At 35.6% G+C, this 21238-nt stretch overlaps 1 protein-coding gene across 1 annotated transcript in view; it reads right to left on the bottom strand.

The window, feature by feature from the left end:
- Positions 1–21238, bottom strand: part of LOC104277356 (neuron navigator 3-like) — a gene marked incomplete at both ends in the record, with an annotated part of 45666 nt that overhangs the window by 4167 nt on the left and 20261 nt on the right. Inside the window, 2 exons of the mRNA XM_009873967.1 lie at positions 12184–12361; positions 16046–16118. Of these exons, the coding sequence (XP_009872269.1) occupies positions 12184–12361; positions 16046–16118 (251 nt within the window). The remainder of the gene's footprint in view (positions 1–12183; positions 12362–16045; positions 16119–21238) is intronic.

Below are 21238 nucleotides of genomic sequence, written 5' to 3'. Positions count from 1 at the left end.
TGAGATTTGAGTAGGAGGCATGGTTATTTTTACTTTACCAAATTAAACCCCAGTAAGAGGTGCAGCATTGCCTCTGTGCCTGCCAATTACATGTGCAGATGATGAATATATAAAAAAGGGAGAATACTTCAGTCTTAAGAGGGCAAAAAGGAATCCTTCAATATATAAAAACAGCATTCAATTCTCTGACATATATCTTCACTGTAATGCTGACAAAGTGCTCTTTTACATGAAAATGAACTCTGTGAGATTTTTAATAAATTATAATAGTACTGTAATGATTACAATTTATATTTTTTATCTGTCTAGTTATTACTATACTGCATTATATATCACTTACAGCTATCTTTCTTAATACCATCTGGACATATGACGTAAACGTGAGAGGATGTCTTGTTAAGTTGGTACATTTGAGCCTAGAATAACAGCCCATCTTTTGATAAGATCTTCCACTCATGTTTTTGTCAATATAGTTAAAATGAAGGAACCTAGAAATGGTTAGGTGGTTATCTGCATTGACTAAGCTAAAAAGTTGGTGAGAAAAATGGTATGTCAAATAAAACCTTGGTGCATTTATGTTTAAGAGGTAAAATGATACACAGTACAATTAACATGGACAGTGAGCTGGAAAAACAGAGTGAACAGAATGCATTTTAACCACTGGCTGAAAGGGCTGAAGGCTCTGCCTTGCCATCGCATATTGTTGCTTTTCTACCTCAAATAACACAATTCCAAAGTAGCTGAAAAAGTCAAATAACTTAATCTCAGTGATGTTGCCAAGTTGTTGAGAAGGTAACCCACAGACAGAAAGCACTTTTTTTTTTTTCCTTTTTCACATGAAGTACCTATCTGGAAATGCTTGCTAGAATGCTTTCCTTCCATGCCTTTTACTTGGGACTTGCAAATTTCACTAGCAAATTAGTGAAATGTCAGACTATGGACTTATTTCAAACTTCCCAAATTGCCCAAAAAGGCAGTGATGGATATGTTGTCAGTAAAGCACCATTTCCACTGTGACTGGGGAAATTTATTTTATAAATTAATGTGACAAATGAAAGGGAAAAAGAGAACTTTAACAGCTCATAAAGCAAGTGCATCAAGTTCCTAATGACTTTGGGTTTTCCTTCTCAATTAGCACTGGACACGGTGGACCTATTACTGTTCTGCACAGATGACTGTTTCCCAGCTGCTGGCCCCACTATTACAAGTGTGAACTGCAACATATCTCAAGCCTGGCCACTCTTCTAAATGTATGTTACCTGGTGCCCTTTAAACCTACCAGATAATTGTTTGTGGGTAATATCTGGCAACCAGGAAAATAAACCTGTTTTGTGTAAAACAGTCATCTTTTATGCTTACAGATCTACTCAAAGGTTTAATAAATATGTGCCTGCATTAAAGCAACAGATGCATGTTAACAAACCAGAAAGCATCAGTTTAACACCGCAGTATTTAGGACAAGGAAGCCTCTAGTTCTTAGCTCTCTGCTCCCAAGACCCTTTCTACTGCCATGATGCTCTCACTAGCAGTCTTACCCAACATGGTCACACTTTTGACTGCTCAAAGAAGCCAAATTAGATGTATAAAAAGCCCATCCACAGTGCATTGACAGGAAAGGGACAGAAGAACTAGAGAAGAGACCAAGCCTAACTATAGAGAGAGCAGAAGTCCACTGCTCCTGCAGCTACAGCCCAGTACTGCACTGCTGGAGGCCACTGCAGCACTGGGCCGGGGCCAGGAACAGGCCTTCTGGCCTCTGGCGCCATGCTCAGCTCTCCCCTTCCACCTAATGCACGGCGCAAGAGCTGGCAGATGCTCCTCATTAAGCAAATCCTGTTCAAAAGAGGTAAGACGGTATAAACGTATTTAATGCAAAATGCTGAGGAATCAGCCAGACTCTTCAAACTGGCTTCCAGGTGGAAATCAAACACTCATCTTTTCTCTTGCAATCCAGGGAAACACCGGTCAACACATCAGACACGGAACAGTGATAGTGCGTAATTTCCGTTGCCGGTCCCTTGGTTAACGGCTGTGAGAAAATAGATTCAGTGTGCTGAGACTGCCCCAAAAGGCAATTAAGCACAGAGGGGTGGTACTGAGAAGAAAGCTACAATGATGTTAGAGGCTGGCCTGGCCCTGAGATGCGATGGCCAACACCACAGCTGTACCACAGCCACACTAGTTGCAGGAACCAGGACTGCAACACAGTCAGTCACGTTGGGGAGCGATGCACCATGTTCCATCTAGACAGGTAAATGCTGGAGTCCATGCAGCTGCAGGCAGGGTAAAGGGATTGAGAAATCATCCTGAAAGGTGTAGAGGAAGCTAGGAAGCCAATATAAGCTACAATACTAAAGGTTTTTAAATGCCCTCCCACTGAAAGTGAAATGAAAGATTCAGCTGAAATGGGCAAATAAGTACAAAGAAGATGAAGAGGGAATGCAAGTGACTGCTCAACTCTGGACTAACCTGACAGAAAATCTGTCTTGCTTTACAAATAGCACAGTATATCAGGAATGAAGCAGGTCCTTGAAAGGGTGTATACCACGTTAAGCTGAAGGATGTAGCTCCTGTAAACCTTGATACAGAGCATGAATCAAGCTGAAAATATTTTAACCTGCTTCTTCAAAAAGTAACCCATGAAGCATCACCCTGAATATCCTCTACTTTTTAAAGATCGAAAGGCTCATGTTACATAACATTGCAATATTCCTATAATGTTAAGAGTCACATGCATGGTGGTTCTACAATGCCTGCTATGTGATCTGTTAAAATTATACATTTTTTTTGTTTGTAATACGTAGTCAAAGTCTTTCTGCCTTACTGGCATACTTAAATTTTAATATGCTGTTGATCTTACAAAGTGCATTTATTGCCCTCCAGAACTGGTCAAGACTTTTCTATTAGAATGCATTTTTAACATAAAAATTTCCACAGTCTTCATTGTCCTGTCCATGTTTTTTTTGGTTTTTTTGAAACAATCTTGGGCAAAAAGTGCAAGAGAGAATATTCTGAAGTTCACCTGACTCCAAATCCCAAGTGTGCCTGGAGAGATGCTCAGTCTTGGTGAATTACTATATGTTTGTTTATCTATCTATCTATCTGTCTATCTATTCATCTATCTACCTACCAAACTACCTACATATCTATATCTTAAAATGCTATTTATTTCTATATAGATGTTATACATGTATATGTATTTTATAGTTATATCTATATTTTATATTTTATAGATGTATATTTTAATATATATCTAACACAGAAACATACATTTATTTTTTCATCCACAACAGGAAATGTCTATGGCTGAAGCAGTTCTAGCTCATACCATGTCATCTGTTCTATATTAGGTGGACGTTTCTCCTTTCTGCTCTTTGAACTTCTGGCATCTTATACAAGGAGTCTGTCTCCAACCGATTCAGACTTCGAGGTACAAGTACAATTGTGTTTTCAATGGTTTCCTGTTGTTCACAGCTCATAAACCAAAACTCAGATAACCCAGTTCTGAATTAACATTTTTTCTTGCAGAAAACGGTGACTTGCAATAACAAATTGTTCATCACAGTAACCACACCTTTTTCACCTTGGTGCCAGTACTTGTAGTACAGGTATTTTGTGGAATTTAATGAACAAATGTATGAATCACAATATTAAATAAACAACGAAGTAATACATGTGTAACTTAACCAGTGTGCTTAACTTGACCTGTAGCTCACCTAACATTATGCAATCTTGTAGTACAGGTATTTTGTGGAATTTAATGAACAAATGTATGAATCAAATATTAAATAAACAACGAAGTAATACATGTGTAACTTAACCAGTGTGCTTAACTTGACCTGTAGCTCACCTAACATTATGCAATCTTGTAAAAACCACTAATCTCTCTGACCAAATCAGCCAAGTGGATAACAGCATGCTGCTGTAGCTAGAACTAGACCCTCAGGAACAAATTGTAGCCTTTTATGTCCTTATCCCCATACCATTTATGATCTTGCACTAGAACAAAATTATATCAGAAGATGTGCACAGGAATGCATGCCGCTGTTTTGTTTCCCAGTTTGACAGAATGACCGTTACAAAGGTTCTTCCTAGAGAGATTGAAAAAGGAGGTGCCAGAAAGCCTGAGGCTGTCACTTCATCAAATCTACACTCATTGTCACTCAAACCTATTCATAGGTTTCTAGAAAATGCACATACATCAACATATCCAGTATGGCTGGTATTGTTATAAATCTGCATCAGTCAAACAACTGTAAACTATGCAAGAAAGTAAGGAAAAGACTGAGTCACATTTTGGTATCGAAGAATCTATTAAGGAATAAACAGGAAAAAGGAAGGAACATTTTACATCAGAACAGGTAAGAAAGTTAATCACAGGACAAAAGAAAGAATGAAAACTGCAGTAATTCAGTATGGCTCCTACTGCACTTTACATGTATTTAAGTTTTATTTTCCATATAAAGAAAATCATAGGTAATATCAAATGTTTGCAAGATATCAGAATTGGGTAGTAGGCCTTGGAAAAGAAAAAAAAAGCATGGACACAACTGTATCAGATCTCATTTTCAGAGAATGAGAAATATTGATGAATCACTGTGGAGAATGAGAGTAAAGCAATGAAGAAAGTCTGAAAGAAAAATACATTATAAAGCTTCTATTCCTTCAAGAGGAAATATATGAAAAGTTGGATGAATGAAACACCTCCCATTAAATTCTACATGATCTGGATTAGTAACACTGAAAATTATGTCCAAAGTGCATCAAACCTCAAATATAAAAAGGAATGAGTGGTAAGGGAGAGAAGTGCCAGACAATGAGAATATCTGAAATGCAGAGAATGAGAATCATCACTAAACTGAATTAAAACACTCTTTTGAACACTGTAAGAACAGACAACAAGAAAGGAAGGCAGCCACATTTTGAAATGCAAACAAAACAAGAGGCAGAGAAATAATTATCATTCTTGAGCAGATGGCAGAGCTAAAAGGGTAGCAGTGTAACTACATGTCACAGCTTCCTAAAGAAATTTTTCAGACTAACATCAGGTACCTTGCAGAGAGGAAGAACTGTAGAACATACTAAATAGCACACAAAGGCAGGTACCAACCAGTAAAGGACAATTTTTTCAGGATCCAGCCCACAGAATAAAGTAAGAAGGTGAAAGATGTAAGAAGTTTCTGAGAGGCTGGCAGTGAAATGGCTAAAGAGGTGATGAAAAGGTTTTTAAAAATTCTTAAAAGCTATTGAGAGGCTATAAAACACTTTATAATTTTCATTTTTATATTTTCAGTCTAGTACATGTTATATTAGAGCTATAGAAAAGACCATGTGTTTTAGAAAGTGGAAGTCTGCTTCGAAATACCTTTTTACCCCTTTATTTTAAGCTTAAGAAATATTATTAGATATCTTATCTCAGAGAGGATGGGCTACAGGGAAAAAATATGTAACAAATATGTTCTTGCTATTGCATTGTTCTGACTTTTCGTTGTAGAGATTAGAAAGGTTAGTCTCTTTCCACCATAGTTGCACCATACTTGTATGCATAGTAATCTCTAAGTCACTTAAATGAAACAGAAGTATGTATTCTGAAACTTCAAATAGTGCTGATGGATTTTTGCATGCTGTTTCAAAATATAGCCATTAGGGTGATTTTTAGGGAAAAATAAGTAAATCGCTAATGAAACTGTGGCAGCAATATTAATATGTAGGAGGCTGTGAAGGTGTATTTTTTTACAATGATCTCTTAATCTATTATATCTCAGCCTAGAAAGCTTCTGAAACAGCAGTAATTCCCAGCATGTAATGACAGTTATATCAAATGTGTGAATTAATTTCATAGCTATGTGAGGTAAACAAACGACATGCAGGAAAAGCCACTTCTCCTGATGACCTATATAGTGCTTTTCACAGGAACAAATCTCTTTTCTAATTTATGCAGCTCATCACTATTAAATATCATCTATTTGCTTAGTTACACAGTTAAGTGATTTAATTGGTGCACAAAGACATTATATACTTGAGTTACTTGGCCTTCAGGACAATGAAGATGAAAGAAGTTCCTTCCTTAAATTCCTTTTGTGGGGAACCATGAGGACCGTAATGATTGCATCTTTGAGGAGAGGAACAAAATAGGGCCAAAGCTGATTTTCAACATAGAAAGATAGCTCAGTTACAGTAAAATTAAATCCCTAAGGTCCATTTGAAAGTCAGCTGCTGCAGATCCTCATACAGTCGCACTAAGGAATTCATTCTGTGTTATCTCCCAGAAGCATAAAAGTACATCAGCTCAGACTTAGAGAAGTTTGTTTGCTTAGATTCTTACCAGAAAATAGAAAGAAGAAATAAGGTTTTTCCTAATTTTTCTTTACAGTCATTAAACAATTCCACAGAGGGAAAAAACAGAATTACGTAGCAGTTTCCCTTCACTGAAACTTAGTGACCAGCAATGACAAGAGCTAAGGACAGCAAAGAGACTTGGTTCATCGCTTTCCTTTCCATTAACCAAGGAAGACACACTACTATGTACACATTCCATTTTTTAGCCTATGTCAGTGCAATGCACATGATTTAGACTGTTAAGGTTATATCTGAAACCTCAAGAACACTGAAGCAAAGACTTTTTTTCTAAATTGAGAGTGGAGTAACCAAGATTGGCGTACAGATTACCAGTTTTCTGGCATGGATCTGTTTAAATTCATAATCATTACCACTACATTTTCATTACTGTATTTCATACAGCACAAGCTGCATGTCCAATATGCTTCATTTTTTCCCTAGCACTTCTGAGCAGGAGGCAACACGAAACCTAGTCCCTTGCAGTCGTTATGTATCCAACTGCCTGTAGAAATCAGCTACCTAACTTTGTTTATACGCCTAAGAAAACCAGGGTGCTCTTTTAATATAACAAATTTAACAAAACCCATCTGGACCTCAAGCTGTGCTCATCATTCCTGTACGTGATAAAATAGTTTGTCAGTCTCGGGGAATTTTGCTGACAGCTTACTGAAACCAGTTACTGCCTAATCCATAAATGAGACAGAACTTCTTTCATCCACATGTGTTTTCTCTTAGTATCTGGGTGGTTGAAAGATCATCACTGCAGAAAGTTTAGATGTATTGCTGTGATAATGGAATCCACTAGCAAAGCGAAGCATAAGAATATAATGTAACCATTGTTGTCATCTATCTGTACTGACAGATATAAATAAGGCCACCAGCACTGCATTTTTTTAACTAAATCTCAAAGCTGCAACAAAGTCGTAAGTAAAGAGTGAAGTACCTACCTCACATTTTCAAGTATTCAATTCCCACAGTTAGTCATACAAGAGTATAGGAAATTTGATGATAAAAATAAATCATAAATCACATCTAAAAGCATTCTCTCCCTTAGGTTACTATTTCTTTTTTAGCATAGATTTTTTTCCACTAATCGCCTAAATAATTCAAACAGATTTTATACTTAGTGGCAAAAAATTATAATCTTCCATAAATAAAGCATATTCCTTGCAAGGAAGTTTCACTTACAGTAAATCAACTTCCTTCATTCTTTTTACAATAAATTTGAAATGTTGCTGTTGGCCCTAGAATTAGATAGGCCAATTATACTTTTTCACATGCAGAATCTCACTCCCCTTCTGTGTGTACAATTGTCACAATTCTGAACTTGGTTAAGGACAGATTATATGCTATTAGGAATGTTAAAAATATTGCCACACTGACCAATTTTTTAAAACTTGGTTAGGAGCCCACCATAGAAAATTTATTATTCTTCCATGCAAACTTTACGCTAAGCGGTGAGAGCCTTCTCCAGAAAACAGTTTAAATATATTCCTGATATGTGATGTTTCCCACAGGAGACACCAATTACGTAGTCACTCAAGAACAACTAGCCTGAATTAGTCTCCTGACTTGCCCATTTCTGCACAAACCTAATCTTGTCAGTCTCACGGTATTCTAATTATAAGGCTTCTGTTCCAAAACAACCTGGCTATGAAAACTGTAGAGTCCTAATGTCATCTTTTGCATCTGTTTGAGCGTTTATTGTCAAAGGGACCAAATGCTGTCTCACTGAGTTTGATACTGAGGTAGGTTGGCTTCAGTGGCATACAGAACAGGCTCAAACCCAGTAATGATCACAGACCTGCAAGCCTGGAAATTAGGATCTGAGTACCATCATTGTCATCACTACCAGGACCACTCTCAAGTTAGGAGAGCGAGACACTAGCTCTGTATAGATAAGAACAAAACTTCCTTGGTCTTCAGCAGGGCCTGAATGCTACCAATTCTGTATCCTGACTGTCTTCTGTGTGACTTCTCAGAGGTATCTCCCTTTCCCATGTACATAATCTATATTTCTCTCAGAAACAGCAGAGACCATCACCTTTACATACTTGTTTAATAAAGTGCACACAGCGGCTTTTTACCTCCTTAGAAATCAGGTTGAAATTAAGCAATATGCTTACTATTCCTTTGCTGAAAGCAACAGAAAAGATAAATTTTCCAATAGAATAATCTAGCCTAAAGCAATTGCAAATATTAAGATATAGCTTCAAAAACTTAAATTATGACATGAAATGTAATTGCTTACTGAACATTTTAGAAAACTACAAAGTCCCTAAAAAGCGTTCCTCTTGTTCAGTGTGTAAGTTTTGCTAACGTTTGCACACATAAAACCACATACATATGAAATGCACTTAAATGTATACAGTGCCTCAAAAAGACACCTTTATATATAGTTTTGAGGAGTTTTGCTTTTGCTGAATATAGAAAATGTGCCATTCAGTTGCCACTAATAATATAATTTTTTGTGTTCCTCTCAACCCCCCCCAAAATCTATTTCTAGATAATAAAGGACCACAGACCAAACTAATTAAAAATCACATGTCATGTGCATTTGCTGAATAATTTTTCCAACATATATATCATGAATAACTTGCTGGCATAAGGCTTCTCCCTGTCATCCATCCCTTTTCACAGTATAAAATGTTACAAACCAGAAAGTCTAAGAATTTTAAAAAGCATATTCAAAACCACAACAGGATAATAAAGTGAGATATAGTTGCACAATAAATGCGTAATAATAAGCTGCCTTAAAGATTAGCAGCCACTATGAAAGGATAAATAGCTTTGTTTAGCACCACTACTTTAGAAAAAAGAAAAATTACTCTGTTATTGATAGTAGTTAGATTATCTCTTGATTTAATAATTTCACACAAAAAAGGTGAAGAATGTGACATTATTATACACCTCAGATTTTACCACTGTTCAATACTCTTCGTTCAACGAAAGAGGAAGGTTTAAATACCTGTATGAAACTACTTTTTGCCAAAAAATGTTAAAGGTATCAAGTGTTTCAAGTGTCCATGGAGCAGCCCTATGAGTTCCTTAGGACTTTCTAAATCATGAACTTCTTCCCTGTAAGTCAGTCAGTCATGTAATGCTGAGACACAGTTACCAGGAAAGAAATCATCCTTGGGAGTCATATAAACTGCCTGCCCACATTTCAGACGGCAAAAGTTAAGCAAGAGGCAAGAGGAATCCCATTGAAGGCGTCTTTTCTTTTTTAATTTTGTATTTTGGCTTCTGTCTAAATGGAAGCTTTTATTTACTCAATAACAGCTTAAAAATAAAAAGCTGAATCCCTTTCAAAAAATATTTGTTTTGATGGAAAAAAAATTAAATTAAATGACTGCTATGAAATAAATGTTGCTAAGTCCATCACAGAGATTTCATATCAATGTATACTTGTATATATTGGGCATATGCCCATCAATTTGTGGAAAACCTGTTTTTCAGATGCAGTAATTTTTCTTGGAAGGGGATATTTTACGCTAATTTACTAATATTACTTCAAAACAGCAACAAATTCAATTAGTGTTATAAAATAATTTGTTTCTAAGTCCTGGAGCTCCTTGTTTTGCTAGCAGCTCAGAATACAAGATTTATTTGCAACAGAGGACAGAAAACTTCCATGAAGAAGAAAGCTCTTAGAAGTAGGGACCTTTCTCTGTCCTTAAAGGCTTTAATAAAAAATCTATGGATAGAGAAAATCATATTCTCTCCAGCAGTAGAGAAGTGTATGGTGACAAACATCAAACTTCTGTATATGCGAAAGCAAACAGAAAAATACTTGTTTTCTGTTTACACATAGGAAATAAAAGTGATGGTATCAATCTTGGTGTAATTACTATTTACATAGAAACATTTTGCAGTTGAAACATAGTCATGAATAGAAATTTAATCAAAGAATGAAATTATTTTAAACTTCCAGCATTACTGTAGAAGGTCTAAACACACTGATGGAAAACGAAATTCTGTTAAACCAGCCATAGCTGTCACTTTACAAAGGTATGAATGCCAGGGTTCTTGACATGGAATGGTTGCCTTTCCTTGTAATGAAGTATATTCAAATGTAGCAAAGTAGAAAAGGAGAAAAAGGCACTGAAGGACCATGAGATCTTGGGGAATTATAATGAATAGAAAGCTTTATAAAAAATTCATCCTCTCTTTGCCTGTCATTCCTGAACAGACAAAGGACTAGTGTGAAATTGCTGGCTTCCAAATAGTAAACAACTGCTTTGCCCCAAGCTTTTTTTGACAAATAGAATTCGTTGCAATAGTGGTGACCTATAAAGGAACACAGTAACTATTTTTCAATTGAAAATTGACCATGGATAAATTAGAAAAGCAGGAAATGTTTCAGTTCTTTTACTAAATTATAAACAAAAACCAATGAAGCTGGCTAAGCCTTTAATTCTGCTGATTAAAGCAGCGGACACTTCTAGACCTATGTTCAAAATGTCTTCCTTATGATAGGAAAAAACATTTAATTTCTTAATAACAATATGTTATTGCCTCTTATGCAGTATTAAATATCCTTCAGAAAGCAGAAGTTTGATTTCAGAAAATGTTGAGTGGCAAACTCTTCTAGGATCACACCACAGGTCTCTTGATTATATGTTAATACTAAACTTCGCGGAGAAAGCATTAAAAGATATTAATTTTCAGTAGCAGAGAAAAAAATGCATTTCAAACTCTAATGCTCAAGGCAAGCACAAGTGTATCTTTTTTATTTAATAAAATGAAGTAGATAAAATGGCATTAGCACCACTTTCTTATAAACATATTTTTACATTTTCCTATATGATTTAACTTCATTCCGAGTTTCAAGATAAAGATTTCTACTGGGCTGAAGTGTAAAAAGTTTCTTCAACTGACAGAGAAATATGTTTATTATAAACATGAAAGTGTAATTTAGATATGAATAGACTCAAACCCCAAAGTTTCATTACCATAGTCTGATATTTGTAATTCATCTAAGATCATTGATTTATCACATTCTAGACAGATAATTATTCAGTAAATACGCAAAAATACTTAAACAAGCAAATAATAAATCAAAGTATTAAACACAACACAGCAATATCTAAACCCCTGCATTAAGAACTACACTTTACATAGTCCTAGATGTGAATGGCTTTTTTTTTAACTTCCTCAATAAAGTATATGTTGCTAATATGCTTTCATTTACCTTCTCAAAATAATGTTTTCAGCTTCAGTCTGAAAGGAATATAATTCAGCAATTAAAGATTCTCTTGAGGGCTTTGCTTTCCTAAAACTAAATAATAAAATGACCACTTAAAAAACCCAACTAGATTAAGGACATTTCTTTCCCCTTTCAAAAAACATTCAAATAGAATTAAGTACTCAAACCCAGAAAGGATGGGGATGCAAAGAGTTTATAACAAATTAAATTGTTAATTGTGCCTTCATGTATTTTGCTAATTTGAAACTGTTCATTTTGATGTCGAACTGGGTAGGTGAGGAAAACATGAAAATAACCAGTGTATTAACCCTATGGTGTGCTGTCTTCTATTTTACAAAGGGCAGTACTCTCAGTAACAAAATGAAAGAATATCTCAAAATTAATTGAAATTTGAATTAAATTTAACTGAGAATGTTCTCTGCTCCCATTCTAGGTTTACTCCCAAGATATGCAAGCTCAATACCAAACAAGCACTTAATATTTTCCTATATCGATTGCAAAAATAGCTAAGAAAAAAAGGAAAAAACAGTCTTTTGTATTTTGAAAGTAGCCTAATTTTTCTGCAAAAACTTGTATTTTTTTCAACAGAAAAATAAAAAGCTTCTACACCTGAGAAAATTAATTTTTTAACCTACCTCGACTGCATATCTTGGTGTGTTTTGGACTGGCTGCTCTCAGCTGGAGGTGAAGGGACTTGCTGTTGTAGCTCCACCAAAGACTGGTAGTACTGTTGCTGATGATGTTGCTGCTGTTTGTACCGAGACAAACTGAAAAACAGCCCTAAAATGGCTTTCAAATTTCCATTCCTTATTTCTATTAAAAAGAAAAAAAAAAGACAAAGAAGTGAAAAATACTGTGGTTTTAGATTTCCGTTTTGTAAATTTTTTATAATAAAATATCTCTGTACATACCTATAGCTATGCAATGTTTATACCTTGCATCTCTTCATCTCTCTCTAATATCAGGGGACATTGATGGGTCACATATGCATGGCCATAAAGTAGACCAAACACCTCTTCCTCAGTACAGTATCAATATTCTCAGTAAGCAGAGGGGCATTCAGAAAAATCTGAATTCTTTCTGGCCTTAGGTACATATCCAGTCTACCCCATGGCTTTCAATTATTCTTCTTGCTTTTGGGACAAATTGTGTGCACACTGGGAGTAAACAGTGAGTTCCAGATAAATCAGAATGAGGAGATGGTAACAGTCTTGTGGATGAGCATACATCCACTCACAATAAGTTTTAAAAAAACATTAGAGAAGGAGATTAATGGAAAATATCTATTCAAAGGAGTGATTGTAAGGTTCATAATTACATCTTTGAATTTTTTTACACTGCTACTATTGATTAATGAAGACTTCAAAACTACAGCTTTCACATGAGGCTAAAATAGCTACCCATATGAAATTCTGGTGAGCCACAGCAGCATCCTCACGTCTCCCATTCCTTTCATAGCCCTTCTCCAGTCTGAGATGAAGATTTTAGAAGGATAATGTTATTCTTTGCTCATAAAGGATCTTTGTGTCCAAAAAAGAAGCCTCAAGAGGCTTTAATGAAATTATCTGCAGCACTTAGGTCTGTTCCTAACCTCATTGTTAATTTTCTTTGGCATTAAACTTCTTGTGAAAGGTTTTCATTAGGTCTATATCATTTTGGTTAAAAAGCTATAACATGCAACACTGCAATCTTTTTGCTTTCGCTGCAGATCTAAATACTGAGCTGTATGTGCTACACAGCCTTTCTCAGTATAATTTTAAAAGCAGAATTTATACATAATGACTGTCATATTCATGTCCTTTAAATCATACGTATTTTCTTTCAATAGGATTAGGTGAAATGTTAGTACAAATATTAACAAGCTAGCAAACACCGGAGCCCTTTCACTCTCAACCTGTTCTTCAAAAGCAAACACAATCCTGGACACTTGAATATTCTTTGCAAAATGAAAGTTTGTTCTAACTATCCATACTTTGTCATCGTCCCTGTAAAGATTCTGCAGGATCTGTGATTCCCCTGGAGGCGCAAGAGATACACTGAAAAACTTTCTCAGAAATAGAAAACTTTTTAAGCAGCTGTGACTTTTGCAGTCACATTGGTTTCAAGGAAGATCATTACCAAGGAACATAGAAAACTTACATTTAAAAATATCTTTAAAAAACCCACAAGAAAACACATAACTATTCCTCTTTAAGCTGTTCTGATTCTAAAAGTTTTTCTGTATGTGATACCAGTTTATTTAATCTTACAATTTTGCATCACTTAACGTTCAGAAAAAGAACCCTTTCTTAAATCCCACTCAGCATTTTTTATCTTAAAATTACACTCTTTTTCGTGTTAGACGATATTTTCTGCTATTTCTAAAGAAGACTGTTTTCCAGTTTTGAATTTCTTTTTCTTTCCTGGTTTAAACAAGTTGGAAAATGTCTCTCAAACAGAAAAAAAACAGGAAGTTCTAATATGTACTAAACACTATTAGGGAGAAGAAGGGGAATGTTTCTCTTTGTAGCAACTGGCTTATTTGTCATTTGGGTTCTCCAGTAGAGATTCTGCACTCAAGATCTGAAAATTACTTTTGATCTAGACCTCCTTGCTCAAGTGCCAAAATGAGGTAGGAAACTGGTTGTGAAATCTTCAGTCTTGTTAGGCTTATAGTTTACTGTTCCAGAAACTGCCTGATCATTAATAAATGACCCAGCAGTGACAAGAAACAGACTGACGGTTTCTAAACTTAATTGATTTTAAACACAAAAGTGCTGACAAAACCTTATAAAGGTAACTTGACAATTTTATGACAAAAAAGTGCCTGTTTTTCTCAACTTCTCCTCAAGAAAATTGTAATATGCAGGATTACAGATTTTTTAAAATGGTATATTTAAGCAAATCTCACTTTTGTGATACTCTGAACTAAATTAATTACAAACATATTAGCAGATTTAAAGTAGATACATGACCAAATGCAAAACAGCATAACTAATTTTACTTCAGTACTCAAGGTCTGCCTTATTAAAATTCTATTTTAAAGATTGTTGAAAGCTTAAAAAAACAGTCCTTACATTTAACACTGTGTAGTATTATTGATTTAGTAGAATTTGAACTTAGTGCCACATATCTGAAGCTTATATTCTAGCAAAAAAAAATGGTTTTCCAAAAAAAAGTTATGAATAAATTACTGTATTACATAATGCATTCAGATTTTGATTTGACAAGGTACAGAAACAAAGTGTCATCTGCTGTGTCATGGTATTAAACAATGAAGCATTCTCATGAAATAAACTGATGCTCTACACACATTTGATTGTTATTTCATATGCAGGTAAAAGTAGGCTGCACTAAAAAATTCAAGTTCTAAACAGCTGTGAGATGAATGGTAACATGTAACTATTCTGTGTTCTCATGCATCAACATATCTACAGTATATGCAGATGTGTTTTTAAATCAGTTAAGGAGCTTTCCATAAGTAGACAATCAAGGTGAGTGGATACTATACAGAGGACAGGCTGTGTTACAGTTCTGCTAAGGTACTAGAAAGGTGGAAATGGTAAAAGATAATAATTCCAAGTTAATTTTAAAATACAACAGTGGTTAGCATTAACAATTTTTTCTCTCAATATATTCTAAAATTCAATTGAAATTACCATCTCTGGAAAAAATTTATTTTTCCCTCTATATTTTTTGTTGTGCTATGAGGAAAGCAAATATATAGCATTGTGTCTTGTTAATACCTGTTGCCTTCAGCTGTCATGGAAGTCAGAAGGATTTTGAAGGTGCACAGCCCCTTGCAGAACTACTCAGTTACAGGACAAATCTTTGTATACATTTTTCTTAATTTACAAGTTCAAGTATCCTCTTGACTTAATTTTACATTAATAAGGCAAATAATAAATGCTAATTAAGATAATTGGTATTTTAATGGTTTTGATTTAATACGTTTATTAACTTAGTTGTAGCTGTATTAGGCAGTAACTTGAGGTGACTAATATACCAAAAAAGGACTATAAACAACAAGATCATTCATTCTTTCTCTTAATATATGACATCAAAAGAATACAATAATTTTCAGACTCATCCTGACAGCATTACTACTAACAATAACTTTGCTTAAACAAATAATCTTCTCTGAGTTTACTTAACTGAGCAAGACTCTCATACTCATTTTTGTTATAACAATCCCACATACAAACAAGTTTAAAAGTACGCTTGGGAAGCCCTGTACCTATATAATATCGTGGGTGGTAACATGAAAAGATTAAAACGATTGAAAAAAATATTATTTTTATATCTCTCAGGCTTCATAAACATTGAATTTATTAGTTCAATCTCAAGATAAAATTCAAAAGAAATCTAAACTTCTCTCTCATTTGCTATCACTAATATGCTTTGCATGATCTTTGGGACAGCTGAGCTTGGTATTTAGGTGTAAATAATTTGCATTAAGAAAATCAATTATCGGGGAAAAAAATCCTATTATTTGTTCTGATGATCTGTTTCTCTTACCTTCTGCAGAAAGACCTTGCACATTTACGCCTCTGGCTGCCAGGAAGCTGAGGCAGACATCAACATTCTCAATCTGCAATATGAACAGAAATAACAAGCAGCATAAGACTATTTGACAAAATGTAGAAATGCAGGGGGAAAAAAAAAAGAAACAGCTCAGGAATGAATACTTTACATTCATTGCATACTGCAGCTCTTTACCAAAGTTTAACAAGAATGATTACTGCTAATTGGGGAATTGATATAAAGCTTTCATTGTCCGCTTTGGTGCTTAAAAACAATTCATAAATGCTCGATCCAGAATGGCATGCTGGCAAATCAGCAACCCACCTACTTAACATAAAACTGGATTTTATAAGCTACAAACAAGCAGCAATGAAAGCATCCACAGTGGAACAGACACTGAGTATATGGCTGGAGATGTGGTTGACTGAGTTAACTAAAAAATGTAAGCAAAAACCTCCAACAAATGTATTAGCAAAGGTATTTTCTTAGGATGATGTAGAATTTTGTGAAAAATGAAGTCACAACAATGGTTTGTTCTCCATTTTTTCCCTTCAAATCTTATGCTAAATACTTTTAATTTATTTGATGTTCATGCTTCTTGGAAGAGTGCTCGCCTAGTGAAGGACATGGTGGTGACGTCTACCGGTGGTTTAGAAGAAATCTGCTGTTACCACAGAGAGCTTTAGATAAGAGAAGAACATATAGCCTAAATGTAGATTAATAAAAGCATAAAAACTCCGCCTCTAAAACATGTAATGACAGAATCGATTTGACTCCTCTCCTGTGTCTATTTCTAGTAGATTAGGGAGTCAGAATGTTCCAAAAGGTTCTTCTGAGTCACCATACCCAGGCCTCCCAGGATTAATGAAGTAAACATGCAACTATAAATGTACAGTATTTTATCTCACAGGTTTGTATTGAAATATGCTGCTATGAGAGCAGAAAAAATGCTAGAGAGGTGTTCTTTGTCAAATGCCTTCAACAGACTTGATTCTAAACTGCATTTTTCATTACTATTACTTTTCTCAAGGCAATTAAGACCACAGAAATATAATCCTGCAGTAGATCATGTCCATGCAGTTAATTTTATTTGAATGTTTACACATTTTACAATGCCTCATATCAAGAGTTTTCAGTCATCAAAATATGAGGGGTAAATTTATTCCTTGAATAAAAGCCACTTAATCCTTGGCAGTATCTTTTCTTGCCTAGCACGAGGGCCTTTTCTTATTGTCATCTTTCTATGATTGCAGTTCAGCCATTATTCTCGGAATGTGATATTAGCTAGAAGGAATATAAATATAGTTTTTACTACTGACCCTAGAAGTATGTATTATAAGATCATAGAATGGCCTAGGCTGGAAGGAACCTTAGAGATAATTTTTAATCCAGCCTCCCTACCCCCAGGGATGTCACCTCTCAACTAGATCAGGCAACACATGGGGACCGAACAGGAATTATGAACACACAGACCCTCTTGATCCACAGGTAGTACTTAGAGACTTAGAAGCACCTGCAAAATTTTGAGACGCGCGCTTTTTAAACTCCAAAGTGTTAGCAAAAACATCTTCAGAAAACTCTTTTCAAACACTTCTTTTAAAGGACATGCTACCATTTATAGGGCATGATAAATAATCTCTCTCCTGAATTCATTAAAAAAACCAAAACCCCAAACCCTGCAGCTAACACTAACTAAAGTTACTCCAAAACCATAAAGCTTTCATAAATCATTTTGGAGAGTGTCACCAATTTACACAGCTGTGAATGTGGAAAAACCATCCTAAAATCAAAGGGGTTACTCCAGCTCTGTTCCAGCACAGTAACTGCAGAAATTCAGGCATTAACTCTGTTGTTTTCTTAAATGTTTATGTAGTTTTACACCATGAAAACCCCCAAACTAACTGGGTCATTTCGTAAGGTATAGAGATGTGACCCAACTAAGTCAGTTGCCAGCTGGCTGCCACTAAAATAGGAAGTCCTGCTTCTTCCTCACCTCCTCTTCCTCCCAGGTGTGGGGCCCTGCCGCTGCTGCCTTTGCTGGGCTTCAGTGCTCCTCCAAGCGCCCCAGGATCTGGCTCCGCACCGAAAACTCGCCCAGTGAAAAAGGCAAAGGTGTTTTAGTCACTCCAGTTTCCCGTGCAGTCAGATGAGCACAGGAGTCAGCAGCGGGGAGGGTGCGTCCCAGCCTGAGTAAGGCATGGATTTGGGAGAGGACAAGGGAGGTGGGAGGGAGGGACAACCAGATGGTGCTACTCCTGATGCCAACGGCAAGGCACCGGGCTGGCTCAGCCCTGACCTCCAACTACACTCCTGTCTCAGTCGTGAAAATACTGCACATGATGAGAGTATTTCTACTTGACCTTTAAACAATGTCAGCTGCATAAGAGAACAATCAGAATGGAAATTTTCCTGTCCTGAAGAATTAAAGAAATAGAGATTTGTTTGGATATTAGCTGTATAGGTGAGTGTCGCTTTGAACTTTTAAATCAGCTGTAATGCAGAATCAACTACTTCAAAGATGGGAAATTTTGCTCTACAAGTACTGGAAGCCAAAAAAACCAGAAAAAAAGCAAAATAAAAAAAGAAGAAAAATCAGACTGATGTCAGTAGCACTCATTTCCAAATAACTGAAACAATATTTTCTAGCAGACCTGCTAGTATAACCAAGACATTTTTTCATAATGGGCGTGTATCCTCAGCAATAGTTCAGGAGACCATAGCTTTAAACAAAACCCAATTTATTAGAGAACATTTAAGTCCTAATGTGCTCAGAAAACATCTCAATATCTGTTTGCAATAATAAATATTCAATATATAGTAAGCCTGATACATAAACCTTGACATAAATTGAAGGCGAAAAAATCCTGTAGAACAGCACCTTGTTGCTTTATGAGTCTGCTTCTACAGTATGTGTCTTTGGAGTCACATCTCCCAAACTCTCAGACACAGCTAGTCATTACCATTAACACCAATGACTCAATATACTGCAGAACTACAAAGCAAATTCTGTTTTCCCTCCTAGTTCTTTCTGTAATAGCAGCCCTTGGTCCAAAGTCATCCCTCTTGGTGATGGTGTATGAAGTAATAGCAGTGGACAACTTTCAGGCAATGGACTGCGGTTGCACTGTTAGCCTTATAATAAAGTCTTGTTTTGACTTGTGAATTGAGCAAGTTTCATGTGGCAACTCACAGCCACATAATACACTGAAAATGTCAGAACATGACTCTTACAGTCAGTTTTCTGATAATAACTGCAGTTACTATACAACTCTCAGAAACTGTTAGGAAATTCAATGAGACATGCATTAATGCATTCTTGGCTTATTTTTACTTTCTTTCCTCTCCAGTCTAGAAGATGTTAGCCTTAAAATTGTCTCATTTTGTAGCTTACAGTGTGTCTCTAAACATTGCTTTAATTACCTACTTCTTGCCTTGGCAAGCCACAGTTTTTCTTTGAACTCAAACCCTAGCAGTCTCAAACACTTTTTATTCAAACTGACTAACAGATGAGATTAATTTTGCAATTACAAAAGTTCTAAGAGATGTCAAGCAGCTTCCACTCCTCAATACTGTTTCAATCAGGAGTGGTATGAATCCCTGAAGCCCATGTTTATTTAAGTAGTTAGTGGTGGAGTGGTTACACACTGGGGTAAACTCTTCCTAGAGCTGACACTGCATGTGTAGAACTCTACCTGCTTATATATTAAGGACTGAAGATTTTGCAGTGTAACACTTGACATATGCACCAGACAAATTTTGTAACTTACATATGTCCACAATTTTGTAGTGAATTTTTCAAGCAGAAAGCACCAGCTTATGAAAGAGCTGATGTTCCTCATTAGTGTGAATAGTATCACCAGAATTACAAAGTGAGGTTGCAGAAGGAAGTTGATTACAGTACAGCATTCAGGATATACAGATATATATATTCAGGATATACAGATTGACTCCAAATCTTACATAACAAGACACAGAAAGTGACTTGATTGTGCAAAGAGTCTTCGACAGGGGCATGTTGCCAAGATCAGACTGTTGCTGAACAGCTCTCTATCAGTGTAAACTCGCAAAATTTTTGTTCCAGGACACTTATATGCCACGTTAAAGGTATTAAAACCTATAAATAGAATAAAGAATTAATGATATAACAGTAAACCTTCATTGCCATGTAGACATTTGGCCACTTCGCAGTTCAATTAGCCATGTTGAAAGTCAACAAATACTACGTGAGATTGCTTTTCAGAGGTAAAAAACCACCTCTCTCTGATAATATGATCATTTTTTTAAATCAAAACTCAAGGATAATATGTCAAATTCTGAAACATGGCTCCAGCTTCGTGGATGCAGATAAATTCAGCTAAGGGGATGATAATTTAGGAATTAAGATTCATGGACATAATTAGGTAAATAGCACCACTTGATGCTTTTTATATTAAGCCTCCTGAGCTATGCTTACAATATATTAAGCTTCTTTCATAAATCAGATCCTTTTAATATTGTTCATACACACAGCATTATGAAAAAGGCACCTGAAATACTTACACCATAAATACTAGTGAGACCCAAGATATTTCTACACCCACATTTTAATGAGTTATAGTCCAAATGATGATGTACAAATAAGCAGCAACATCATAACTCTGATACTAACACTATGACCTTACATGGCCGGCAAAGAAGACACATTGCAAATCTGCTGTAACGTATTATATTGCGTAGTTGTGGGTAATCTGCTTTTGACTGGAAGTTATTTGAAATTTTACTGACAGAAATAAATCACTAAACCAGACTGTGGGACTTGCATGTAGATAAACAGTAGTACTTAATACCCAACAGTGAGCAGACTTACAGGAAGAACTCATTTGTGGGATTATACTCACCAGTGACTCAATATATAGAATATGTCTATTTATTATAATTATTTTTGCTGCTACCAATACTGACTTTCATCTCTTTTGTCTGTCAGACAACGATTTCTTCACTTCCAAACACAAATTTAATTGTGGGACGCTCAGAAGACAAGTAATTGTGATTAATAGAGCACTCCATTTTTCTGAATTTATAAGAAGCTCTGAAAAATATCTTAGTTTGACTGTCTCTTGATAAGTTTAAAACAATATAGTTTACAAGAACATACAGACAGATACATAAGTTAGTTATTTGTCTCCTTGGAGCTGGGTTCCTCCTGCT

This window comes from Apaloderma vittatum, unplaced genomic scaffold, assembly GCF_000703405.1.
Source record: "Apaloderma vittatum isolate BGI_N311 unplaced genomic scaffold, ASM70340v1 scaffold19447, whole genome shotgun sequence".
Taxonomy (NCBI): domain Eukaryota; kingdom Metazoa; phylum Chordata; class Aves; order Trogoniformes; family Trogonidae; genus Apaloderma; species Apaloderma vittatum.
This window is presented reverse-complemented; position numbering and strand designations above follow the sequence as displayed.